This window comes from Monosiga brevicollis, genomic scaffold (assembly GCF_000002865.3).
Source record: "Monosiga brevicollis MX1 MONBRscaffold_8 genomic scaffold, whole genome shotgun sequence".
Taxonomy (NCBI): domain Eukaryota; class Choanoflagellata; order Craspedida; family Salpingoecidae; genus Monosiga; species Monosiga brevicollis.
Genome location: NW_001865045.1, coordinates 244,898 through 270,684, shown reverse-complemented (window position 1 = coordinate 270,684; position 25,787 = coordinate 244,898). Strand labels below are relative to the sequence as shown.

The following is a 25,787-nucleotide window of genomic DNA, read 5'->3' as shown; positions in this document are numbered from 1 at the left end:
GTTGTTATTGTTGTTGATGTGTTTGTCATCAATAATTTTGTTGGTGTGGGCGTGTGATGGAGGAGATGGTGACGTGTCAGATCATCAGTACGGACATGATGATTCAAAACCTTGTTGTTGTTGTTGTTGTTGTCGTCGTTGCGCGATGCTCGTGGTGCCGGGCGAACAAGCCAAGCGTCCCAGCGTCCCGAGCGTCGTGGTCGGCGTGGCGTCGTTGATCAGGAATGGTGGTGGTCCTATTGCTCGCTCGTTTGGTTTTGGTTTGGTCGGCTGGCTTGAGTGAGGTGGCGCTGATGGCGTGGTTCAAGTAGTGGTGTGCGAGGTGTTGGGGGTTTTCTGTGTTAGGGTGGGGTCGTGGTCAAGCTCATCACAGTCAGGTCTCGCCTTGCTAGGGCACACCCTGACTTTTGGGGTCACCACGACTTGTAGGGCGGCACAAAGCAAGTGGTCGCCCCAGACCGTCCCAGCCGCTTGCTGCCATCATCACCTCCACCAAATTCATCACCGGCTGCCATCCATCCCGACTTTGTCTCGAACCAATTCGGCAAGCGATGGTTCGGGTTGTCTCGTCCCTGCGTATGCGCCTTTCGTATGACCAAACGTCACCCACGCCGTGGGCAGCAGGATTCGAATGAACCACGTCGGACAAAAGAAAACATCAACACCCAATCAGCAGCATCCTCATTCTTTGAGGGACCGCAAAAGGTGTGCGTACCGTCGGGTGTGGCACCTGGGGCTGGTATTGGCTTGGCAAGGCGCGTTCAGGTATAGGTGACACATACGCACACACCATGAGGATGTGGGTCGCAAGCTGTGTGAAATCATCGTGTGCTGCCACGTGTAACACAGATTCACACACACCAAGCAATGTTTGTGTTTTACCAAAGGCCGTGTTTTTCCTGTGTTTTTCTTTGTGTTTGCAGCAGCAGCTGCTACTGCTCGTGACGTGTGGGGGCGCTCGTGGTGGTTGTGGAGTTGGGAGCAGAATCCTCCTTCCTTGATGGGTTGACGGTTGAGCAAGGTTCATCACTCCTCCTTTTGCTGATGAGAACAAAAAAGCAGGTGTAGGAGGACAGCCACACCAACACTTTTACGTCATTTCGATACTTGAACTTTTTCCAACACTGGCTTCGCCTTCCGAGTATGAGCAGTTTGTATTTTACTTTTGTGCTTTTTGTGCTTTTTTTTTTTGCGCTGGTTTCTCACGGTCGCAACTTGCTTGACTCGCTTCCGGGTCACACTGCACGGCTTTGTCTCGGGTCACTGCGTCAAGGCGACGACAACACTGGCGGCCGTCTTTGATTGATTTGAAAGAAATATAGCATGGTGTCTTGGGCCGCTCTTCGTGCACGGCTAGCAGCCAGCTGCCGGTTGCGACCGCAGCATGCCTTGGCAGTGGCGGGCTCGCGCAAGGCTGTCTCCTCTCCCGGCGTCACGCGCACCCTGAGTGGGACGAGTGCCTCTGCCCACTCGCGGCCCGTCACCTGCACGCATGGCCAGAGCTTTATTGTGCGCGTACTGCCCGCATTGGATGACAACTTCATGTTTCTGCTCTTCAACCGCCACACGCGCCGAGCCTTGGCCGTCGACCCCGTCCAGCCCGCCAGCCTCGTGCGCGAGGTACCGACGGCGTTGCTTTCTGTCCCAGCCCGAAGCCCTGCCACTCGTATGCTCAGCCTCGGTACCATTGCGACCAGCATTCTGACCAGCATTCTGACCAGCGCTCTCCCATCGCTTCGCTGCTTGCCGTCACACCCACCCTAGGCCGAGCAGCTGGACCTGGTCCTGGACACCGTCCTGACAACACACCACCACCACGACCACGATGGTGGAAATGCGGCCATCCAAGAGCTGGTCTCGGACATTACCGTATATGGTGGTGATGAACGCATCGATAAGCTGGACACCTTGCTCCAACCCGACGCCACCCTCGACGTGAGTGGGCTCGTCACTGATTCGAGCCAAATGTTGGTTGCTGGTGCCCCAAGCTGCTGGCCATGGACAGCTTGCCCGCGAGACGCGTGTCTTTGCACGCTGCTCACTTTTCTTCTCGCTCTCGAAAAAACTGGCTCGTCGCTGCTGCGTAGTTTGATGGTCTTCAAATCAAGGCAATCAACTCGGGGGGTCACACCCACAATCATGTCAGCTTTTACGTGACCGATCCCAACGACCCCAGCGCCCCGGGCGCCCTCTTCGCCGGTGACTCCCTCTTTGTCGGTGGTTGTGGCCGCCTCTTCGAAGGCACTGCCGACGACCTTTTTGATACCTTTGCCCGCTATCAACAACTCCCTTCAGACACTGTCTTGTATTGTGGTAAGCACCCCTCAGCCAACATTTCATCGGTGAATGCATACCTCATATCCGCCATCCCCTGCCTGACCTTTGTCGACTCCACCGTTCACCATTACCTCCCCCCTTTCTGCCGGGTTGGACGCGCTGTCTAGGCCACGAATACACGGTGGCCAACCTGGAATTTGCCCTGGACATGCTCCCCTCCAGTTCGGAGATTCAGGCCAAGTTGGAATGGGCACGGGAGCGACGCAGCCAACAAGCCCCGACCGTTCCATCCACCCTCGGTGCTGAGCGCCAACACAACCTTTTTTTCCAATGTGCCACCTCGCAGGATCTGGCAGACCTGCGCGCCATCAAGGACGCTCGCTAATTGTCTCAAGCCATGACCCGCGCTTGTCTCCGTTTGAGTGAGTTTACCTGTGCGATCCTCGGATGCCTTTCCCGCCCCACGCACACAAGACTGAAGACTTTTTACCACACCATCCAAACTCCCAGAATCAACAGTGATGTATTGCAATTTCATCAATTGAATTGGTTCAACTGACACAAAGGCCAGTATGGGGAAAACTCTCTCCATACAACAACACCATCACCTCAAATGCTCACAGCAAAACTCGGGTGATCGATTACATGTACACACATAGAATACACGACTGCATGGCAGCGCACGATCAGCGTTGGCACAGCCAATGCATACAAGCAAAGAGGCCACACGACCATGGTAGATCCGGGCACTCAGGGGTGAGCACGTACGTGCCGTGCTTAGATTTGCGTCTTGTTGACACGGCCGCTGGGCGTGCGCTCAACGATCTCGCCGCGGTCTGAATCATGGACGGGCTTGTCGAAGGTAGCATCCACCTTGCCACGGTTTGTCTCGTGCTGTGCCACAGGGCGATTGGGGTGCTCGATGGGGTCGTCGTAATGATTGCCGGCCTTCATGGAGCGAATGCCCGTCGTGCCAGGGTACAGGCCCTTTTCCAGGGGAGCCACGTGGTGGTCATGGGGCAGCAGTGGCGCGGGGCTACCACCGGGGGAAGTGCCGGGCGAAGACATGTTGCCATCCTCTTCATCCTACAATAGCCGACACCAGGTCAAAATGAAATGAGCTGCACAAGCTTTTTGCAAAGCATCGCCGAGCGCGCCAGCCTTGCCCTAGCACCCATCGCAGCGACGCAAAATCCTGAGCCCGTGGTAGCACTCACGTCGAGCTGGGCAATGACATCATCACCCAACCAGCTGGGGGGAGCCCAGTCGTTGTTGTACCAGCTCGTGGCCTCAGCAATGGGTAGCTCGTTCTTGAAGCTCGAGAAACTACGCCCAACCAGAGTAACAGTGACCAAGATACGTGAGCAAAGTCATGACCGGTGTGACAGGCTCAGGCAACAAAGCTGCAGTGACACTTACTCCATGTGACCGTCATCGTGAACGGCCGAAGGGTACTTGAACTCGTTCAAGTCCTCCAAAAATTTGATGTCGAGGGCCACAATCTTGCGGTGCTGCTCAATGCGAGCCACCGTCAGGTTGTAAAGGGCACGACGAATACGCATGTGCATGTTGCGGTACGTCTTCAAAACCTCCTTCTGGGTCTGTGCACGCGTTCAAACGGGTTTCAACAACAACAAAGGTGAGAACACGTGAACGCGCATCTGCGCGGCAAAAAGCTGAAAACAAATTAGCCTGCCAGGTGTACAACGTACGGCTTCGGCCAAGTGCAGGTTCTGCTGAATGTCGCTGGCTGATTCCTGGCTGGACCTAACCATACAGCACAAGTGCATCAACCACGAGCTAGCAATGAGTGGCAGATCAGGGTCGCTGGGCCGAAAGCTTGGCAAAGCGAGGGCTGGGTGCCCGGGTACTTACGCCGACGATTGGTCCTCGGCTGCCTCCTTCTCAAGCTTGTCCATGCGCTTGTCCAGCTTTTGCAGGTCCTTGTTCAGCGAGTGAAGGTGCTTCTTCTCCTTGATGCAGCGATCAATCGTGCTGAAGAGACGCTCAAAGGTTTGGTCGTAGTAACGCATGACATCATTGCCCTGCGTCACGTTATCCGTGCACGCCGAAATCAAGTGGCGCATTTCAGAGTTCTCGCTCAGGCTCCACTTTTGCGCCAACCTGCGCGACAAGAAGCAGTCAAGCACAAGTTTTGCCGTGGCAGATGGTGTGAGTAAGCAGTAGGTGGGCGGGCAACGGTGTTGTAGCAAGGGCCAGGCAGCGCAGTCACAACATACTTGATGGCTTGCTCGCGTTCAGCAAGGTACTTCTCAAAGGTCGACGAGATGGCCATGGTCTCGCCCTTGATTTTCTGCTCTTCGCTGGTCTTGGAGAACATCGACTTCATCTTGCTGCCATTGGCATCAACCTTGACGGGGGCGGGGCGGCCCGAGTCGGTGTGCTTGATAGCGGTCGCCATGTTGGGTGTTGAGGTAGTAGTGCTCGTTGAAGTCACGCAAAGAAGGTCAAACAGGTCAAGTGCTCAGTAGATCGTGTTGCTGTTGAGTTGCTTGAGGTGTAGTAATAAAATGACAACCAAGACGAGCCGCGGGACAGATATAGCCGGGGTTGCCCCGGACTGGCGTCGCTTGGCTCGGCTGGGCATGGAGCTCAAGTGCAGGATGGCAAGAGGAGGCGAGGGCACACGCGCAACATCATGCTGCTTGAGACGGGTGGGGCAAGGATCGCGATCACGATCGTATAGGCGCCCGCTTGTGGGAAGCGCATGAGACGCGGTACACGATCAACGTGATCACGGAGATCGTGTTCTAGGCCATCATCATTGGCTGTGCATTTGGTGTGCAAGATGCAGCGCCGGGACTTTTGGTCGGAGCCAATCAGCTTAAAGTGTGGTTTGGGTATCTGTGGTCACTTGCTATGTTGATTGATCTCTTGGGCGGACGCTGGAGAGTGGGTTGCGGGCGTGTGGCCGATGCAACCAAGCGGACAGAGGGGTAGCTGGGGAGCTCTCGTCGATGAGGCAAGGCGTGTGTAGAAGAAACACGAGTGCAAATCGCAAAAACGGGTTTAAGAAGAAGTGGGCTTGGTGACGCCTTCACCAGGGGGCTCATCTTGTCCCAAAAAGCGCTTCAGCTGAAGTTGGGCTGGCCCAGCCGCAGTGGCGCTGCAGGGCTTCGTGACGCATCTCAAACGTGTCCTTGCATGAGTAAGCCTGATCACCGACGAGCACAACCCATGCTTTTTTCGACTTGGTACGGGCATACCACAGCGCCAATGTCGATTGTATGTTGACGATCGTGACGCCAATACAAACGCACACGCATACGGAGCCCATGTGGCCTCCAAGCTGCGCTCGCGTGAAACCTGCGTTGGCGATCACGGCGGTCGTGGTCAATGTCCGCAATTCCCAAAAGTCAGCATGTCAGATAAATGGGAAACAGAAGGCGAAAACAGTGAAACTACGTGAGGCCGCCTTGAATTTTTTTTTTTTTTTTTTTTTTTTTTTTTTGTGTGTGTGAAGATGGCCAGGTGGCCGGGACCTCGACTCTTGCTGTTGTGGGCGCTATTAAGCGCTGGTGCGCATGGTCAGGTGGAGGTGACGAGTGATTATGCGAGCAACCTTCACATTCGGAGCACTGTTTCGGAACGGTCCACGGGCTTGGTAGTGCAAGGAGTGGACGTTGCCGGGGCAGGGCTGGCTGCCGCTCAACGTCGAGTTGCGGCGTTGCGCTCGGAGAGCGAGGCGTTGATGGCAAACCTGACGCATCTCAATCAACAGCTTGCCGCATTGACTGGCTATCAGGCTGATCTGCACACCCGCCTCGCACGCATGCGCCTTTGCAGCCCCAACACGCTTCGCGATTTGGGTGAGGTGGAACTCCCTTCTGTCCCACAGTCCCAGCAGAGCAGACTCGGTCGCAGCCTGGCCATATCTGGAGACCGGCTCGTGGTCGGAGCCCCGGGTCAGGAGCGCATTTATCTCTTTGGGCGTTTGGCAGATTCCCCGGAAGGGACTTCCAACTGGACGGCCCTGCCACGCTACGCTGCGTTGAACGCCGTTTCAGACCCAGGCACCTCAGCACTCTCGGGACGCTTTGGCCAAGCCCTGGCGCTGAATGATCTATACTTGGTCGTCGGGGCACCGGGCCCGGTCGAGCCCACCGCAGCTAGTGGGTTTGTTTTCATCTACATCACTTCATCTTGGCCCACGCTCCGAGCACCCCAATTCCTGATGGGCTCTGAAATTCTGAGTACAACTGGCAATTTCGGCACTGCCGTGGCCGTGGATGGTGACCTGGTTGCCGTAGGTGGGGTTTTGGACGAGGGCCCGGGCTGCGTCTACTTGTTTCGCCCTGGCCCCAACGGCATATTTGGGCTCCAAGCGCGCGTCTTTTCACCGGAGCCAGGCACGACGGCCAACTATTTTGGCTTTAGTGTGGCCCTACACGCTGGATTGTTGGCGGTGGGCGCGCCGTTTTACTCCGACTCCATTTTTCGTCGCGGCGCCGTCGATGTCTTCCGCATCACAGCCAACCTCACGCATCCATCAGCACGGTCAGTGTGGCAACATCGTGTTCTGGCGCCCGATGCCTCCACAGAAACGCAATTTGGCCTGGGCTTGGCGCTAGCGGATGGTCATCTCCTCGTGGGGGCACACAAGATGGCGACGGGTCCCAGCAATAGCGGGGGCATTTATGTCTTTGCCCAACACGCCGTGGATACCTATGTCTTGCAAAGGCGCCTCCAGGCCAGCAACGCAGCCACGTCGGATGCTCTCGGTGCGGCTTTGGCCCACTCCCCGCTCGACGGTCTCATCTACGCCGGCAGCCCCTCGGCCGATCGCCCCACCAGCAACGAGGGCACCATTTACGTTTTCGGCTGACTTTTCGTTTCTGATGATCGTACCCAACTCCAATATTAATTTCTGTTCTTTTATTTCAAATTGCGGACACACACACTCTCTGAGAAGTTGCTCAACACTTGTGCTTTTATTGATGTTTGATGTTTGCCCAACCTGTCACGATGGGTGGTGTATTGGGTAATGCAATGCGTGTGAGACAGAGAGAGACAGAGAGAGACAGAGGGAAGCTCGCTTGGGACTTCTGGCTAGTCTGTCTTGAGCAAGACGAGAGAGAGAGAGAGACAGACAGAGAGAGAGAGACAGACAGAGAGAGAGAGACAGAGACAGAGACAGACAGACCAGCAAGAGAGATTTGACAGATAGCCCAGGGTCAAGGGGCTTGAGCAAGGCATGCAGCTCGCTTGCCCTTGGGACTTGGCTCGTTATTGCCTTGCCACCATGGGATCAGCGACAGAGGAGGCGGAGAGCAACGGAAACAGCGGGTGAGTTTGTTGGCTGGAAGACAACTGCGTACGACGGCACAATTGCCTGAGCAACCTCGGTATAGTGGCCAAGTGGACAGCAGCCTGCCTGGCAGATAATTTGCTTTTTCTTGGCACAGACCCGAATGATGGTGTCTCAATCTCTCGGTGCTGCCCTTCTTGCGCTCATCACGGGGTCCATCCTCGCTGTTGCCAAACATCTGGACCTTTGCACCACGAGCAATGTCGCCGGTAAGGTTTCCATGACACCTTCCGCTCCTCTTTCCTTTTCTGTGGCTTTCATTGTCTTGTTGTCAAACCCAAAGCGGCTGCCTTATCAGACTCGACATGCTCACCGCACCTCGTCTCCCAATTGAAATAACGCTCCGAATACGGCCCAGGCGATACCTGCTTGCTCTATGCCGGCGATGTCCACACTACGCAAAACTCGGCTGGCTATCAAGAGGTTTTTTGTAAAGCAGTACGTCCACTACCTTCGGAGCAGCTCCTTGACTTTTCCGCGGGACCCTGCGCCTTTTTTTTTTTTCTTGTTCCTTTTTTCACGGTCGATTGACGCATCGATGCTCGCATTCCCGCTTGTTAATTTTGAACATTTGTAGAAGAACTTTGGCGCCATGAGCAAAAGTGATTTGGCCGATTATCTCGAGAATCATCCGGTTCCGGCCTATGTTGGCCCAGATGGGTTTTATCTGACGGTCCGTCTCACTTGCCTCCGTCTGAGATTGACGCCGAGCTCGGAAGCTCACCGCCACTTTTGCTTTGAACGTGCATAGGATCACCATCACTTGGTGCTGGCGCTGTTCCAGGCCGACATTGACAATTCGTTGCGCTTTGTTGCCATCAACGTCCAGGCCAACTTTGCAACTGACAACCTGCCCGAGTTTTTCCGGCGCATGGTGGAGCTCAACAAGGTACAGCAAGCCATGGTTTAACACTTTATCTGCAGCCGCCTCTCGCACTGCCAACTGTTTCGATATCTCCCGTCCCTCGTCTCAAGACACTCGAGCTGGCCTTTGTCGCATAGATCTGGCTCTATGATGAGACCAACATGCGACTCTTGAACCCTCACACAATGCCCACCAACATTACCCACCTCGTCAACAACCCGTACCGCTCCCTCGCATGGGCAGTGCGCAACAACGCTGGCTACGGTATGTACACACGCATCTGTGCGTCTGCAAGGGCCGTCGTGTCACCCAGTCCTGCTTGATGACCTCATGAACCAACGTTTCTTCCTCTCCTCACGACTGGACAACATGGGATGAGGACAGGCAAGACGGATGAGTCTTTTGCGGACTTTGTCTGGGCTCGCTTCTTCGCCTCGTACAACTTGCTGCCCAAGCCCAACAGCACGGGCGCCGCCAATCCATCCTACTGCGATCTCAACCCCTATAACATTGCCTTTTGCTATCCCCGCGATGCCGAGTACATTGGTGCTGGTAAGCCTGAATTGTTCTGGTTCTCTTACTCTTGGTAACACGTCTCGAGCGCGTGCCGGCCAACTCATTCAATCACTCTTTTGACTCTTTTGGTGTATGCTTGATATCAAAATGGGGGGCGGGGGCATGCATAGCTCTGGGCCCGGCGCTGCAGCTGGCACGTAGTGCCGCAGCCACAGCCTTGCCCGGTTATGGCTTGGGCATTGTTGATGAGCCCAACTGTGGAAACACAAGTGTCTGGGCACAGCCCAAGTACTGAGGCCACTGGTTCCCGTATCACTGGCCCTTAGCATGCTCTGCGCCCGCTGGGCGGGTTCAAAGCACACCGTTGCAGAGCACAGCTTGTTTGTGTGCCACAGTTTAGAATTGAATGCCCCTTTTGTTCGAGCTCGTTCCTCTCACGTGAGGTTGCCCTGGTGTCTTGCTACACCCGAATGCATAATATTATGGTCTCAAGGCCTTATGCGATCCGACACTAGTGGTGAGCAACCGCGTGCAAAACACCAAGGCAAAGAGCTGTTTCATCAAAGCAAGTTCTAGATAAAATTGTGCCCTTCATGCCAACAGCCGGACAACACATAAAAAGTCTTTCCTGACCCACAATTGCTTAAGAGAGACGGGCGGCTCCTATGAGCTGGGCCGTGAGCTTGGAGATGACGAGTGAACCTGTGCCATGAAAGTTACCCCGAACGGCAACGCCCGTATTGGTACTCGCACGGGCATCGCGGCCTTCTGCAGGGGGCAGTTCCATGAGAAAGACATAATCGGTATCAGCGCCTTCGGTGATGACGCCTGACAGCCGCAAGCGAGGGTCCGGACTGGAGGTGACATGCACTGTCTCGACATGGCCCGAGCCTTTCGCCACGAGTCCAAAGGCAATTTGTGACCCGTTGCGACTTAGCAAGGCACCAGCAACCTGGTTCAGGTTGATCTGATCAATGCAGCTGGCCCACAGCGCGGCAAATGGTTGGTCTAGGTTAGTGGATTGTACCAAGCGACTTGCTGCGAGATCAATTTGATGCAGAGTGGCTCCGCTGGTTGTCGAGGCGGCCGGATCATGGAGCTGCACCCAAAGAATTTGAAGATCAGAGCAATGGGTTGAAAAGCCAGGATGGAAGGTGGAAGCATTGCCTCCCAAAGGACCGAGCTGGACAACATCTGAGCGCTCTCCATCCAAGATCTGCACGACGGTGGCCTCATCCGAGCTGGTCAACACGGCGATGGCAGCTCCCGTGGCTAGATCAACGTGCAAGTCGCGGAGTTGACCCTCGAGAGCAAAGATGCTGGTGACACGGGCGGTGGCTAAAGTCACGTTGTACAGGCGCGATGTGCTGCCGTCAAAGGTGGTGAAGAGGCAGAAGGGCCCCGTGGGTCGGCAGCGGAAGCCATTGACCTGCAGCACCTCCTGTACTCCCGCCCCGAGGGAGAACGACTGCTGCGTGTGCGCCACGGTCATATTCGCGTTGAGGCTGACCAGTTGCACTGGTTGTCCCGCACCACCCGGTTGCAGAACGCCCATCTCAACAAAGCCGTGTGCAGCCTGCGCTGCGAACCCAAGAGCAACAAGACCGAGGAAGAGGAGGAAAGCCGCGGGCAGGCCCGAGCACGGCCCGTGCCGCATCGGCTTTGCGATCATGATTCCAGTTGACGAACGCAGTGAAGCCGATTTTACTTTGTATATCATCAAACAAAAATAAACGGAATTTTATACGTTCAACCATTCACATTTGTGCACGAGTTGGCTATCCAAAAAGGCTGACAATCTGGACTTTTTTTTTTACCAACTGTCATGCAGGGTGGGCGGAGCTTCGAGCTTTCCCTCTCTCTCTGTTGATGTTGCTTTGATGTTTTAAAAAGATCCTCTCTCTCTCTCTCTCTCTCTCTCTCTCTCTCTCTCTCTCTCTCTCTCTCTCTCTCTTCTCTCGTTGTTAACGTTATCAGCAGTTACAGTTGGTCAGCACTGCCGCCGCCACTGTCCCTCTCTCCGGCATCCCCGCCCTCTCTCTCTCTCTCCTCTCTCTCTACTCTCTCGACTCGACTAGACTCTACGCTCTACTTCGGTCCCTCAGAGCAGAACAACGGTAAGACACGATAGCTGTCGCTGATCGCAATGGTGCGCAAGCCCAAGTGCTCGGGGGAGGCCCCGCAGTAATGCGTTTGATGGAGGTGCCCATCGTGCACGGGGTTGAGTGGGACACGGAGACGGGCGAAGCAGGACCGTGTCGGAGCAGGCCCTTGAATCAGACGCTCCGGTCGATTTCTGGAGCTTGAGCGAGCCTGGCTCGTAGGCATGGGGATTTCTTTCAGCCCGATCTCTCTCATGCTCGATTCTCAGCGATACCCCGTGCTTACTGCTGGCTCGCTTGCTCGTCCTCCCAACCCGCATCGACTTGCAGATTTCTTCCCTGGGCTTGACTTTCGGCGCACAGAGAGCCTCTGGGCGATTGTGCAGTCAAGCGTGCCCTTGTTTGGTCGCCCGCCCGTGGTTCCCGAAATCCCGCACCAGGTACAGCTCTCTTGACGAGCCAAACACAACATCTGGCACCAACAGGTGTGCTTCTCAGGCTTTCGGTGGGCTAACTGCGGACTGCCTCCCGCGCGATCTTCCTTCAACCCTTCAGTGGTATCACATTCACATATGCATACGCTGACTCTGTCATCTGCCCTGGGTATGATGCGTTGCAGGACCAACCATGCCGCGTCCATCTGGTCGCGCGCTGCGCGAGACGCACTGCGAAAACGACAATGTTGGTGTGCAGGACTTTGTGCTCCTCGAGAATTTCCGGAATGAGGACGCCTTCATGAACAACCTCAAGCAGCGCTTCCAAAAGGACATCATCTACACGTACGCCCCCTCACCCGTCATGCTTGCTCTGACGCTAACCCTAACCCCACCTGAGCGAACCCGTCGTCCAACTCGAACCCCCATTCCCCTAGCCACTCACCTGGCCGCGCTGTGCCATGCCGCACTGCTCCACAGATATATTGGCAACGTGTGTGTCAGTGTCAACCCGTACCATCAGCTCGATATCTACTCAAAGGATCACATTGAAATGTACCAAAATGTCAATCTCTACGAACTGCCCCCGCACATTTTCGCCGTTGCCGACCAAGCATACCGCTCGATGCGAGATGAGCTCCTTGACCAGGTCATCCTCATCTCCGGCGAGTCGGGCGCCGGTAAAACCGAGGCCTCAAAGAAAATCTTGCAGTTTTTAGCCCTTTCGTCCACGAACACGGGCAAGGCTGGCAACATCCGTGACCGCCTCCTACAATCCAGTACGAGGCAGCCCCCTTGTCCATTCTTTTTCAGCAGCCCCTGTTGCGCCGCTGTTTGTATTGTGTCGCTGTATCTTCTTGCTGATCCTGCCCCTGCCCATACGTGTGCCATTTGTGACCCGTGGCCTGTGTTCATCTAGACCCGATTCTGGAGTCGTTTGGTAACGCCAAAACCATCCGTAACGACAACAGTTCCCGCTTTGGCAAGTACATGGCCTGCAACTTTGACTTCAAGGGCGAGCCTCTCTCGGGCAAGGTATGTGGGATGCTGCATGGAGCCACGTCCCTCTTTTTCAAGCCCTGCTAGTGCTCAGTGTCATCCTATCCTCCTTTCCTTCTCCGCCTTAATAGATTGTCAACTATCTCTTGGAGAAGTGTCGCGTTGTCTATCAGATGCCTGGCGAGCGCAACTTTCACATTTTCTACATGCTCATGGCCTCGGGCAACACCGCTTTGCTTCAGCGTCTCCAGCTGGACCCGCAACCCAGCAAGTACCGCTACACCAACCAAGTAGGCTCGCCACACATTGCCCATACTTCCTGCTTCGGCAATCGCAATGTTACCTCGGTTCGAGCCATGTGGTGCAGCACTTTGGAGTAAAGTGGCTCACGGATAGGCTCGCATGCGTGTGTATTCCTCGCCTGGTAGGGAGATGCCGAAAAAGTTGCCACCATTGACGACCTGCGAGACTACCAAGACTTGGAACGTGCCTTTGACGAGCTTGCCTTTGACCGAGCTGAAATCGACGTGAGCACATGCCCTCCCTACCTGACCCACCTCGTCGCAAGCCCTTTTTTCTTTGTTTTTTGTTTTTTTCATCGGCCAGAAATCCGGTCTGACCTCACTGTGTGTGCACACTCCGACCGCACGCCTTGCGCTCGCCATTGACAGGAGTTGTACAACATCATTGGTGCCATCGTTCACATGGGCGAACTCAAGTTTGAGGCCATCACGCGTGATGAATCGCGCATTCAGGATATGGAGCCCGTGCATAAGCTTGCCAAGCTTCTCGGTGTTGAGCTCAATGTCTTGTCCCAATGTTTCGTTCACAAGACGGTCGTGGCTCGTGGCCAGGAAATTCGCGGTGACCTCTCCCAGGAGCAGGCCCAGTACGCCTGTGATGCCTTGGCCAAGGCCATGTACGACCGTATGTTCTCGTGGCTAGTTGAGCGCATCAACCGCTCCCTCGAGTATAATCATGACGGCCGCCAGACTGTCATGGGCCTCCTCGACATTTACGGATTTGAGATCATGAAGACCAACAGCTTTGAGCAGTTTTGCATCAATTACTGCAATGAAAAGCTGCAGCAGCTCTTCATCGAGCTCACACTCAAGTCGGAGCAGGAGGAATACCGCAACGAAGGCATTGAGTGGGAAAAGATTGACTACTTCAACAATAAAATCATTTGCGACATGGTCGAGGAGCGCCACAAGGGCATCATTGCCGTCTTGGATGAGGAGTGTCTGCGCCCTGGCGAGGTTTCTGATATGACATTTCTGGAGCGTCTGGATAACCAACTCAAGCATCATCAGCACTTTCTCTCCCACAAGAGCGCGGATAAGGAGCAGCGCAAGAACATGAAGTACCAAGACTTTTTGATTCGCCATTATGCCGGTATGCCCTCGGTACCCACCCAAGAGCTTTGCTCCCCAGCTCTCAGGGCAACTGACTGCAAGCCCATTCTCACACAAATGCAACTTGACATACACACAATTGTGCGTGCCCGCTAGGCGATGTGGTCTACACTGTCACTGGTTTCCTTGACAAGAACAACGACCAGCTTTTCCGCGATCTCAAGGATGCCATGTCTCGATCCACGAGCTCCATTCTGCAAGGTCCGGCCTCACTATCCATTGCCCTCCAAACTCCGCATTTTCAGCTCAGTTTTGTCTGACTCAACCTTGGTGGACGGTGTTAATCCCTTTGTTATGCTTAGCTTGCTTTCCGCGTGAGGAGCTTGAGGCCAAGCGCCGTCCCTTGACAGCAGGCACCCAGTTCAAGCAGTCTCTCAACAGCCTCATTGAGACCCTGAGCACCAAGACCCCTTCCTACGTGCGCTGCATCAAGCCCAATCATAACAAGCGCGCAGGCGTGTTTGACACTGAAGTCGTGCATCACCAAGTCAAGGTGCGACCTCGCCCCAAGGACGTTTTCGTCCTAATTTTTTTCACCTGCTGACAGCCACGAGCAGCTACCCGCGCAAATTCTCCGCTCACTTCTCCCCGCCGTCTCTGTTTGTTTATCATGATTGAAACGCGTTGACAGTACCTTGGTTTGATGGAAAACCTGCGTGTGCGGCGTGCTGGCTTCGCCTACCGCCGGCCGTTTGAGATTTTCTTGGAAAGGTCAGCTCCCAAAGCCGGTTGAGCAGATCGTTCATTCAGGTGGCATAACTTTTGGATGTGCCACTTGCATCTCGGGATAGGTACAAATCTCTATCAACCGCAACCTGGCCTAGTTGGCGTGGCAGCGCCCGGGAAGGTATCCAAAAGATTATGGATGCTTTGCGTGTCCCAGCCGATGCCTACCGCATGGGCAAAACAAAAATCTTCATCCGGTCAGGCCCTCCTCTTCCTGACACCTGCTCGTTGACCTTTCTTTCAATTTTCGTTTCTTTCGGAAGCTTCCCCGCTAGCTCTTGACTTCCAGCCGTCGTGTGCCGCGACTCACCCACCCACCCCATCCTGCCTCATCCTGTCTCACCCTGTACTAGCAACCCCAAAACTTTGTTTGACATTGAGGATGCCTTTCAGCACAAGCGTCACTGGATTGCTAGCAAGATTCAAGCCTCATACAAAGGCTACAAGCAACACAAACACTACCAAAACCTCAAGGCTGCGAGTACGTCGTCAGCTTCACCGCTTGTCGATGGGCCACGTCTTTTTTGTTTTTCCGGTTTCTTTCTTTCTTTCCTTCTTTCTGTGTTCTATTGACATGGCGCTTCCACTAACTGCGTGTGCTCGCTTTCCGCTCTGACGCTCGTTTTGAATTTTGAATTTTGAATTATTTTTTTGTTGTTTGTTTGTTTGTCTGTTTGGTTTTTTTTTTAGCTTTGGTCTTGGTCACCCACTGGCGGCGACTCTTGGCCATTAAAACGCGGCGTCGTTTGGCCATTGCCAATCACACTGTCAAGCTGTGCGTGCTGCTCGTCACCTGTGATGCTCACACCCCAATGAAATGACCCATATGAATTCGTGGGTGCTCACCCTTTATCTTGACCTTGATGTACGCACCACCATGTACCCCCTATAGGGGCATGATTCGATGGATCCGCAAGCGCCAACACGCCAAAGCCGTCATTGAGAAGTGAGTTGGGTGGCACGCAGTTGGCGCGCAGTGAGCGCAAAGAGCTGTGCGGAGGTCCCGTCTCCCGCCCCTTCCCTCTCTCTTGCGACAAGCAAGGCCTTCAATGCGTGCGATGCTCTCTGTGTCCTCAGGTTTATTCGTGGCTTTAATGCGCGCCACAAGCCCCGCTGCTTGGAGAATGCCGAGTTTCTCGACTTTGTGCGCTCGCGCTGGCTCATTGAGCTGTGCAATCACCTGGTACGTGCAATGGTGTTATCAAGTGTCCTTGTGGCTGGATGCGAAAGGCTTGTGCGGCAACACTGCTGAACCCTGAGCAGCCCAGCCTGCCTTCACGGACATGCGCGTGAAATGAGAGTAGCCGCCCACCATTTTGGACCGCCGTTGGATGCCCAACGTTCCCCCGTACCTCAAAGAAACCTCGGATATCTTGCGTTGGCTGCACAAGCGCTATCAAGCCAAGCAGTATCGGGATGACCTCAACCGCAAACCCAAAATCAAGACTCAGCTTGTGCAAAAGTTGGCGGCTTCTGAGGTGCGCCGCCTGATTTCCAGCGTCGAACTGGCAGATCGCTGCTCAAAGCCAGCGCTTTTTACTCTTCGTCCCACCACTCACTCATCCATCCCCTTTGGCTCGCCCTGTGCACCCCTGTTGCCTGATGCTTGCCTGGCGCTAGCTCTTTCGTGAGAAGAAGCTGTCGTACCCCAACTCGGTTGCCACTTGGTTTGTCAGTGATCGCCTTGAGCCCGTGCGATTTGCCCAGCACCCTTTGCAACCCATCTTCAACAGCAGCAAGCTCAAAACGGCCGAGGTATGTCAGCGACACATGGGGATACAAATTTCTTGTCCAATTCCGTCATCTTTTGTCGAACTTGATTTTTGTCTCTTCTGCCTCTGTCTATCCTGATGTTGCTTCGCTCGCGCATGGGGGTTCGGGGTTGATAGGAAACCCGCGTCAAGTATGCGGCCAACGTGACCAAGTTTGATCGCCAGAGCTACAAGCCTCGCAACTACAACATTATTGTGACCAACAAGGCGCTCTACGTGCTTTACCCCGACACGTTCAAGGTCAACACCCGGATCGAGTTTACCGATCTTCTGGTTGGTGCTCAAGCGCTGTGCCCGTCTTCCCGCCGCGCCTTGTTCTATGCCTGTCTTTTTGCTCATGTCGTTCGATCTACCGAGTCCACTCATCCAAGTTACACCTTGTGCTGCCCTTGAACCGGCTTTTGCCTAACGTTCAACACGTGTTTGGTGATTCGGGGTGCTTCTGCTCCGCAGGGCATCAGCGTGAGCCGCTTGTTCGACGGCATCTTTGTGTTGCATACCAATCACGAAGCTGATCGCGACAAGGGCGACTGGATCTTTCATACGCCATACGTCATTGAGGCGGTCATGCAAATTGCACTTGCCTCGCGCAAGGTGCACGTCATCAAGATTTTGGACACCATTCGTCACAAGCGGCGCAATGGCACCGAGGGAGAAATCATCTTCAAGACGGGCCCGGAGACCATGTTTATGAAAAACAAGGAGAAGCAGCTGGAAGTCATTTGCCCTGCTCTTCCCGTGCCGCAGCATTACCAACGTTTTAAGCAGCAGCTCGCTAACCGCGGCCAGCCCAACATTGCTCGGCCCCAGCTTGCGGCGGGCCCTGCTTCCGCAGGCCGTGGTCGCGGGGCTCCTCAAGGACGAGGCCGAGGCGTGCCTACAGGTCGTGGCCGAGGCCAGGTTGGACCGGGTCAGGGCATGGCGATGCGAGGCGGTCGTGGCCGAGGCCAAGCCGTGCCCATGAACCGTCCCGTTCAATCTGAGGCAGCGCTTGGTGTTTATGGCACGCCCATGCCCATCCCAAACAAGGTCCGTTCTTCATCTTCTTCTTTTTGGTCTTGTAAAGGAAAAATGGGGGTTGCGTTGTAAAACAGGAACTCATCAAATTGTGTGCCGTGACTGCTTGGTGCTCGACTCATTGCAGAGTAACGGTGGTCCCGCTCAGGTCTGAGACTGTTGTTATCAAATTTTGACACAATGAGCAAACAGATGGAATCCCTCAGTTTGACTCACACGTCGGCGTCTTGTTTGTCCACCACTCGCTTGATAGACAAACGGCAACGGAAACGGAAACGGCAATGTTGCCAGCATTTATGGAACAGTGTCGAACCCAGGGCCTGTGGTTGTGGATAACCACGTCTATGGACACGTGCAATAAAGCGATCGGCGTTGACGCCGGTGTGGCCTGGGAGCACCAGGCCAACCCGCTTGTTCTTATACTTTGCGACCTAGCTTTAACCCTGATCCTGATGGCTCTGCTACATATACGGTCCTGACGGACTGCCAGTGTCTGCGTGCACCTGTGTGCGTGTGTTTGTGTGCGTGTGTATACATTGTGTGTATGTGTGTGCGTTGTTAGCTACCTCTCATTTCCAATCTCCTTCTTGATTATTACGGCCGTGCTCGAGCAAGAGCCCACAGCCTGGCTCTTATGGAGTTGTATCACTCTGCCGTGCTCTTTTACACATGTCGTTGACATATTTAGTCGGTTTTGGTTTTGGCAACTTGTGAACAAAGCTTGCCCCCAACCAATCCATGCTTGCCTTCGCTTTGTCTAGGACTCCAAACTTGTGTAAGAATGAATGTGACACCACATCCAGCGCCAGAAAAACGATAGAATGTTGTTTCTCACTCACAAGTCTGATTATTATGGAAAGAGAAACGGAGGGCGGGGAAACGATCGAAATATATCAGAAACGGAAAGAAAACTCAAGATCCTTCAAGGAAATCGGCCCTCTGAGCGACCTGGCAAGACAACATTGGACTCCAGGGATGGCACATGGCCTAAAGATGTGTGGTGGAACCCCTTGGTTCGGACTTTGCTCCGTGGTTTGAGGTATCGGTTGGCGGCGTGGCCATGTTTTCGTAGCGCACAGATACGGGCTGCTCCAGAGCGCTAAAGCGAATGCCGAGCTCCTCGGCTCGGGCCTTGATGACCTTGAATACAGCAGTCGCCCGCCACAAATACTCTATCATGCCAAACGAGAGACAACGTGATATCGATGAACATACAAAAGCCTTGGTGCAGACAACGGCAGTCTCGTGTTCGAAATCAGCGAGGATGACGGGACTCGCACTCAGAAGTACGATATAACCAACCAGCATTCTGCCAGCTCGTGCGTTGAACCGTGTGGAACACGAGCTTGATGCGAAACATATCCTCGATACCATAAATCTGGACATGTGATAGCTGGGAATCAAACTCATTGGGTTTGGTGCGGATGTGAGCGAAAAAAGCCTTCTCCAGCTCGTCCATGTGCTTGACTGGGGTTGAGATGGGGACGTAAAAGACGTGAAGTCCAATGTGCCATTTAGGTCGGCGCATGTTCTCAATGACCGAGTCAAAAAGCTGGTGGTTTGGCCATGTCACGTGCTTGCCGTTCCAGTGGTAAAAGGTTGTCGTCAGCAAGTTAATGCGCATGACCAGCAGCTCATTTGGATCGGGTCGAACGACAACGCGATCTCCCACATCATAAGGATGGCTTTGCATGAAAATGGTAGGGATTCAGGTGAGGTAATGCGGACCGGGCTGTTGATATTGTCAGTTCTGCGCCGCTCGAGCCAACATACCGCAAGAAGGTGAAGAGAAACGAGTTGATGGTCACACGGCTTATGTCGGAGAAGAGAAAACTGAAAGCAAGCAGAACAGCCGAGACAGAAACGACGAAATCGGCCAGCACGCCTTGCGAGTAGATGATGAGAATGAGGATCAACGTCAGCAGACACACGCCAGCGTTGAGGAATGTGTTAAGGGAGCGAATCAGTGAGTCCAGGTCGGACAGGGATTGGGCTAGATGTCGTCGCTCCGTGAAGAGGCGCAGACAGCGATTGATGACCCACTGACGATCCAAACTACCCACGTCATTGGGATCAAAGATACGACGCACAATCTGAAACATCTCGTGTTGAAGTGTCTCCTTTTGACCCTTGAAGGCACGAGCGAGGCGCGTAATAGGCACGTGAAGTTCACGCTTCTGGTTAAGTTGGCAGTAATGGTTGAAGATGCAGTGACCCAGCTGCACGGCATCGTCCTTCTTGACGAGTTTGACATCTCCTCGGCACACGATGATGGGATCTTTTTGTATGGTATCCGTGTCCTTTAGAAATTGCCGCAGGTCATCGACCTCGGGCTCCTCAAAGAGTGCTTCAAATGCATTCTCTGTTTGATTTGTGTGGTCATACACCTCGTTGGTGGTCGGCAGCATGGCATCTGTTAAAAAGAGAAAAAGAAAAAGAAAAATTACAAAAAAGTAAAACCCATACATGTGGCGCGTCAGCTCAAGCGCATACCATGCGCACACCATGCGCATACCGGGCAAGGGCGCGCGGGCAGAAAAGGGGCAAGGGTTCCATGAGGGGGGGGGGGGGGGGGGCAGGGCAGCAAGGTGTCACGCACAGGCAAAACGACGGGTGGGCGCCTTGGATGTGGCGATGCTGGGGTTGGGTTGTGGAGTGACGCTGGTTGGTGAGTCGGAATCCTTGGGCGTCTGCAGGCCAGACCGGTCCGGAGTGCGGGAGCCATCCGTGCTAATGGTAGAGAGGGGCTGCATGCGGCGGCGGCGCAGAATGCCACCGGTACCAGAAGTATTTGACTCTTGAGTTGGAGATATGATGGCGTTGTCTGGGCCCTCCACTTCTGAAAAGGCCACCGTGCGCGAGTTGGCGCGGGAATGCTTGGATTGGCTTATTTGGATTGCGCGACGGGCATCCATAATTTCACGCAATTTGGACTGGAGGCGCGCTGCAGCATGTTCAGAATTTACAGCACCACGGCGGGGCAAGCGGGTGGTCGAGTTGGCCTGAAGCAAATTGACAACGCGGCGGTGAACGCGGTCCAAGTGTGCCTTGCGAAAATCCTTGGCTCGGATGTTGGCTGTGAGAAGGTCGAGGATGACCTGGGCAGAGATGGCGCGATTGACACGCTTAAGGTAGTCGGCGACACGACGCTGCAGCTTGAGGCGCACAACGGTGAGACGCTTGAGCACGAGGAGAATAGCAATAGCGACGTTGATAATGAGGGCACGAAGAATGTAGGACATGCGATTCCGGTGCGTTGAGCTGCCATCACTTTGGGTTCCAGCCAAGAGGTTGATTTCGTAGAACACGACGTGCCAGGCCACTGTGGCCAGAAGGGCCCAGAGAAAGTAGGCAAGAGCCTTTTGGGAACGTTCCAGGACAAAGTGGATGGAGTACTTGAGGAGGCATTTGCCGGCGAGAAGCACGGAGAGCCAGACCAGGAGACGGCAGACAGGCCACAGAACAATGACAATGAGGGCAAAGCCAGACCAGGTACCAGCACCAGCCCCTTCAAAGGTGACATCACGCTCATTTCCTTGCCCGTAGTATAAGGTCAAGCCAAGGGCAATGGCCAGGAGGAGCACGAAGAAAGAGTGCTTGGCAAGCAAGGCGCCGAAGCGAGCGAGGCCTTGGCGGAGGCGATGTGTGGGGCTGTCGTCCCCAGCTTCACTGACGTTGTCCTCATTGTCGGGCCCATCGCCACCGCCATGCAGGTGGCGGCCGACGCCGTCGTCGTTGGCGCTGTCTATAACCACATTGTCGAGTTGGACATCCTTTGGTCGGAGAGGAATCTCCAGGCCATCACCGCTGACGTCCATGGTAGATTCTGGGTTGATTTGTGAGTGGCGACACCCTGGCTTTTCGCGGGCATCGGGGGGAAAGGCGTCGCGTAGCGGCGAGTTGTGGTGGGAGAACTGGAAGGACTCGCTGGGAGCGTTGATGAAGAGACGGGGCTGTGGTGATAGTGGCTTCAGTTCACGTACATGATGGGCTGATGCAGGTTGGTGTGTCGTCGGTCGCGGGCCATGCAAGGCAGACACGGCCGCCAGAGTGACCGTGCCTTAACCTTGGCCAGGCGAGTATCTGAGCGAGCGCCAGGTGTGTTATAAGCGCTGAATCAAGGGGAAGGAGGAGAAGTCTGAATTTCCACCTGCATTCGTTCGCGAGATTAGCAAACAAGATGGGTATACGATGGGGCGGGGCTGAGCAATGATGTCGGAGATGCCGGGACCGACGACAATGCGTGGGCTAACCGGGATGGACGAGCGAATGGTGGGTCGAGCGAAGGGGGGTCTGCGTGTGCAAGTTGTGGAACGAAACGAGCGAACGGTTCGTTCTGGGATGAGGTCTGACCTGGTGTTGGTGTTGGGGCTTTTGGGGGCCAACCCCCTTGACTCTTCCACTGAGTCAGAAACTTCCTGCTGCGCACACGCCCGCTTCTTCTCACCCAACGTGTGGACACAGCTCCAGCCAGACGGCAATGGGTATAGCCAGCGTGCTGCCAAACACACAAAACAAACCCCTACAGCAGCAACAGCAGCAACAGCAGCAACAGCAGCAACAGCAGCAACAACAGCAGCAGCAACAGCAGCAGCAGCGTTGACCAATGACAGGCGCGCCCGCCGCGTAGTTTGCAGTGGGCAAGCCCCGCCGCAAGACGCTGTGATTCGCGTTTGGGGAGACCGACAGACAGACTGACAGATCGACGACACACACACACACACACACACACACACACACACACAAACAGTGAGTGAGACAGAGAGAGAGAAATTTTGAACAACACCAACAACCAACAACAGTGTGTACGCAAACGTTTCGTGGTTGGAGGCGAAGGGGCAAGGGTGACATCACACAATTGGTGGGTAGGGGGCTTTTGATGATCGTGCATCAGTCACACATGCTACACACACACTTGGCGTAGGGGGCCTTTTAAATTCTGTATTTGACAGGTGGCTGAGGGGTGTTGGCGGGCATGCGAAGGTACTCAGGCATGGGTGGCACGACTGTGTCGATGGAATGAGCCCAAGACCGCCGTATTTGAACGGGCACGGGTACGGGCACGGGCAATGCCCTGCTTGAAGATGGACATATCGTCACCCGTCACAACGTGTATAGGGCTCGGTGTGATACCCATCAAAACGGTTTTTTGCTGATGGTGTTCGTCTTGGAACGGTAGAAGAATTTCTGACATCCGCATCTCATCTCCTCCTCCTGTGGTGTGTGACAGCGGTGGATGGAGGCTCTCGCGTCGGGGCTTCTGCCTTGATGAGATGATGCAATTGACCCATGTTATCACAACAATTCTGCTTTGGCCAGAAACGAACAGATGGGCGCACGAAACGCTTCACTGCCTCACGCTGACTTGGAGCGAACAAGCACTACACTGCCAATCTGAAAGGCTTGAGGCTGGCCAGCGGGTAGGGGCTGCCATTGGTCGGGCGTTGGAATCACGCCAGCGGCGGCAACCACGGCCAACTCAAACGACGAGGCATCTCCACCGTGTGCTAGCGTCAGGGTCCAACCCGCCGGGCTTTGCCGGGCCTCGACTGTGAAACGGCCGCCCTGATAGGCAAGGCCGCGCAACAGCAAGCCCGTGCTGCCGGGCAGCGGGCTTGGCGCCCGTAGCTCCAGTACATCGTCGGTCAAACGGGCACCACCGTAGCCAGCCCACACTGTCTGCAGAAACCCGCCCGCACCCGTGATAAAGTTGAAGGCACCCCCACCTCCCTTAACCTCGGCCCATCGAAGAAAGGGCCCCACCAGATTCCCCTCGAACGATTGTTGGAAGAAATCGTCCGCCTCTGCTGCCAGCCCCACATCCCGGTAGCCGATTGAAAACATGCCCCAGGTCATGGCCGGCCCATGGGGATCGGTCCGCTCGCGGTAATAGTTCAGGTCTGCTGCCCGTACAGCCGCGGTCATGTTATAGCCCAGCGGATAGCCAATCAAGATGGTATCCGCCTGTTTCACCGTGGAGCCATCGTAGCCCAGATATTCAGGGTGGATGCCGGTGCTCGCGTTGAACAAGACGCGGAGGTTTTGCGCAATTGTCTGCAAGGTCGCGTTGGGCGCACGACCCACTCGGGCCGCCCAGTCATGGGCCGTCTGCAAGCTCAATTGGGCAATGACGTTGCAGTAGACACTGTCCGTCACACCACCATGATACTCATCCTGCCGTGGAGAGGGCACACAACCCGCAGAAAGAGGATGAGGTGGCTTGAGATCGTGCGCCGCGCCCTCCATCTTCACCTCTTTTTTTTCTTGCACCTGCACCCATCCACATCCTCTGCTTACCGGACCCATGATATCGGGGATGCTGTACGAGCCATCAGAGTTGCGCTGCGCCTTGGATGCCCAAAAGGCGGCCACCTTGGCGAGCACGTCATACCCCGTGGAATTGAGCCACGCGCCATCGCCCGTGGCTTGAAAGTATTGTCGGAATGCAAAGGCAATGTCTCCTTGAATGTGCTCCTCATTCAGCGTACCTGGTGCAGGATCCGTCTCCTGTCCCGTAAAAGCCGATTCCCACGGAAACATGGCCCCATCCATGTGATGTGAGCGAGCAATAGACTCCGCGGCGCCCAAGCGGTTGCTGCGATAGGTCAACACGCTCAGCGCAATGTCTGGATAGAAAAGATTCAGCGTTGGCCACATCCACGTCTCAACGTCCCAGAAGGTGTGCCTATGACACACAAACAGCGCCCGAGAAGGCGATTGATTAGGAACCCAGCGCCACTGCACGCGATTCGGCTTGGACGCAATACATCCAAGACCTCGATATCACCCACCCATGGTATGTGTTGGTGGCCAGCCCGCCAGGACTGGTGCTATACGTCACTTCCCCACGAAGGGCCGTCATCAAGCCATACAGGGACGCGTTGACGATGGCAGCCAGCGTCGTGTTGCCATCCACCTCGATACGACTGCTGTACAGCGATGCACAAGCTGCCACATGAGCAGCATAGAAGGCGTCTTGGTCTTGCTGCTCGGCCGCTTGCAGTGCTGTCGCTGCGCGCTGCAGTACGTTATCGTTGGCCGCGGCGCGATCGTCATCAACGCTGGTGGCACGTGATGCGAGCAACCGCACGCTGCCCATCTGGCCCGCGGGTACGGTCAGCACACCCTGAGGTGCCGTGCTATTCTTGTCATTCACGCATTGCACTACCTATCCTCCACCAACATGGAAACGTGAGTTGGAGATTGACGAATCGCAAAAAGAGCAATTAAAAAAAAAAAAAAAAAAAAAAAAAAAAAAAGCTCGAACCGCACCCTGAACCCACCTCGGTATGCGGCACCCCAACCTCTTCCACCAACAGCGTGGTCATGTGCACGCACGCATAACCAGAATTTGTTGACGTCTGTGGCGTGGCGAGGCGTTTGCACAGGATGTTGTGAATGGAATGGCACCTTGGATGTATTCCAGGGTCTTAACATAGGAGACCGTGGAAGCAAAGCAGGGAGATGACCAACCGTCACATTAACGTCGGATGAATTTTGGGCAGCGGTACTCCAAGGAACCGAGATGCTGGCCTGGCCCAGGGTATTGTTGCACATCAGATCGACGCTAGTGACGTGATACGAGGCTCGGTGGGCCAAGCTCCGCTAATGCGTCAGGCAAGCCATCGCACGTGGGGTCTCGTGTGAGAACGCGGGGATTGCACGCACGCACGCACGCGCACACACACACACACTCTCTCTCTCTTATCAAGCCTAGATCTGAGACTCTACCCCCTCAGTCAGCTTACCACAACACAGGCTCCCGCGGGAACCACGCTGCCCTCGTCAACCTATGTCACGGTTAAAAAATTGAGCATGGTAAAATGTGAATGGCAACACTTGCCTTGCCATACCATGCAATTGGCACATAAAAGAGCTCATCATCGATCGTGTCACCATCGAGCGTGCCAACTCGCTGCACTGACCAGGTCGCTAAAGGTGTACATGGTGGAGAAGGACATACGCTCCAAATCCAACAAGGCACCCAGCCGCGCCATTGCTGGGCTGCCCGTGAGTGTGACGGTGGTCAATGCAGAGGGCAACATGGCTCGGATAGACAGGTCCTGTTGCCCGTTGAAGACGCCAGCCACTGTCTCCTGACCGGCGCCAGGGAAGTACGCCACATATCCGTTGCCCACGTGCGCGTCGGAAACGTCAGCCACTACCAAGTTCCAGGAAATGTTGCCATTTCGCCCCCAAGAGTGGCAGTGAGATGATTGCAGCCTGACTAGCATGATCCTGCGTGCCCCGAGATTCTAGCATCACCGCTCACCGTCACTGCTGTAGAGACCATGTGCCCCAGCCACTCGAGCTTGCCAGGCCAGTGGAATCTGCA

General features: G+C 54.9%; 9 protein-coding genes across 9 annotated transcripts; 4 read left to right on the top strand and 5 right to left on the bottom strand.

The window, feature by feature from the left end:
* Positions 1–1,509: 1,509 nt before the first annotated feature.
* MONBRDRAFT_2176 (uncharacterized protein) lies at positions 1,510–2,608 on the top strand (the record flags this gene model as incomplete). The annotated part of the gene is made up of 4 exons (XM_001745283.1): positions 1,510–1,620; positions 1,765–1,935; positions 2,088–2,313; positions 2,445–2,608. Coding segments are annotated over 4 exons (672 nt in total), but the record flags the coding sequence as incomplete, so codon positions are not given.
* A 446-nt stretch (positions 2,609–3,054) lies between these two features.
* On the bottom strand, positions 3,055–4,699 carry MONBRDRAFT_24831 (uncharacterized protein; the record flags this gene model as incomplete). Its single annotated transcript, XM_001745123.1, has 6 exons — positions 3,055–3,363; positions 3,495–3,603; positions 3,697–3,878; positions 3,990–4,044; positions 4,153–4,401; positions 4,518–4,699. The coding sequence occupies 6 exons, from the start codon at positions 4,697–4,699 to the stop codon at positions 3,055–3,057; spliced, it is 1,086 nt and encodes a 361-aa protein (XP_001745175.1).
* Positions 4,700–5,761: 1,062 nt separating this feature from the next.
* MONBRDRAFT_24830 (uncharacterized protein) lies at positions 5,762–7,123 on the top strand (the record flags this gene model as incomplete). The annotated part of the gene is made up of 1 exon (XM_001745282.1): positions 5,762–7,123. One exon carries the CDS (start codon positions 5,762–5,764, stop codon positions 7,121–7,123), a length of 1,362 nt encoding a protein of 453 aa, XP_001745334.1.
* Positions 7,124–7,258: 135 nt separating this feature from the next.
* MONBRDRAFT_24829 (uncharacterized protein) lies at positions 7,259–7,784 on the bottom strand (the record flags this gene model as incomplete). The annotated part of the gene is made up of 2 exons (XM_001745122.1): positions 7,259–7,531; positions 7,617–7,784. The coding sequence occupies 2 exons, from the start codon at positions 7,782–7,784 to the stop codon at positions 7,259–7,261; spliced, it is 441 nt and encodes a 146-aa protein (XP_001745174.1).
* A 22-nt stretch (positions 7,785–7,806) lies between these two features.
* MONBRDRAFT_7636 (uncharacterized protein) lies at positions 7,807–9,061 on the top strand (the record flags this gene model as incomplete). The annotated part of the gene is made up of 4 exons (XM_001745281.1): positions 7,807–7,815; positions 8,391–8,495; positions 8,609–8,735; positions 8,856–9,061. 4 exons carry the CDS (start codon positions 7,807–7,809, stop codon positions 9,059–9,061), a joined length of 447 nt encoding a protein of 148 aa, XP_001745333.1.
* A 569-nt stretch (positions 9,062–9,630) lies between these two features.
* Positions 9,631–10,644, bottom strand: MONBRDRAFT_7635 (uncharacterized protein; the record flags this gene model as incomplete). Its single annotated transcript, XM_001745121.1, has 1 exon — positions 9,631–10,644. The coding sequence occupies one exon, from the start codon at positions 10,642–10,644 to the stop codon at positions 9,631–9,633; it is 1,014 nt and encodes a 337-aa protein (XP_001745173.1).
* A 1,072-nt stretch (positions 10,645–11,716) lies between these two features.
* On the top strand, positions 11,717–17,524 carry MONBRDRAFT_16848 (uncharacterized protein; the record flags this gene model as incomplete). Its single annotated transcript, XM_001745280.1, has 17 exons — positions 11,717–11,868; positions 12,004–12,302; positions 12,443–12,558; positions 12,654–12,812; positions 12,951–13,049; positions 13,194–13,917; positions 14,034–14,138; positions 14,240–14,430; positions 14,569–14,648; positions 14,729–14,860; positions 15,017–15,144; positions 15,354–15,438; positions 15,741–15,846; positions 15,968–16,141; positions 16,284–16,418; positions 16,553–16,708; positions 16,889–17,524. The coding sequence occupies 17 exons, from the start codon at positions 11,717–11,719 to the stop codon at positions 17,522–17,524; spliced, it is 3,477 nt and encodes a 1,158-aa protein (XP_001745332.1).
* A 560-nt stretch (positions 17,525–18,084) lies between these two features.
* Positions 18,085–21,479, bottom strand: MONBRDRAFT_24827 (uncharacterized protein; the record flags this gene model as incomplete). The annotated part of the gene is made up of 6 exons (XM_001745120.1): positions 18,085–18,295; positions 18,474–18,624; positions 18,755–19,137; positions 19,226–19,865; positions 20,052–21,379; positions 21,436–21,479. The coding sequence occupies 6 exons, from the start codon at positions 21,477–21,479 to the stop codon at positions 18,085–18,087; spliced, it is 2,757 nt and encodes a 918-aa protein (XP_001745172.1).
* A 1,328-nt stretch (positions 21,480–22,807) lies between these two features.
* Positions 22,808–24,551, bottom strand: MONBRDRAFT_16873 (uncharacterized protein; the record flags this gene model as incomplete). Its single annotated transcript, XM_001745119.1, has 3 exons — positions 22,808–23,626; positions 23,750–24,137; positions 24,244–24,551. The coding sequence occupies 3 exons, from the start codon at positions 24,549–24,551 to the stop codon at positions 22,808–22,810; spliced, it is 1,515 nt and encodes a 504-aa protein (XP_001745171.1).
* Positions 24,552–25,787: the final 1,236 nt, after the last annotated feature.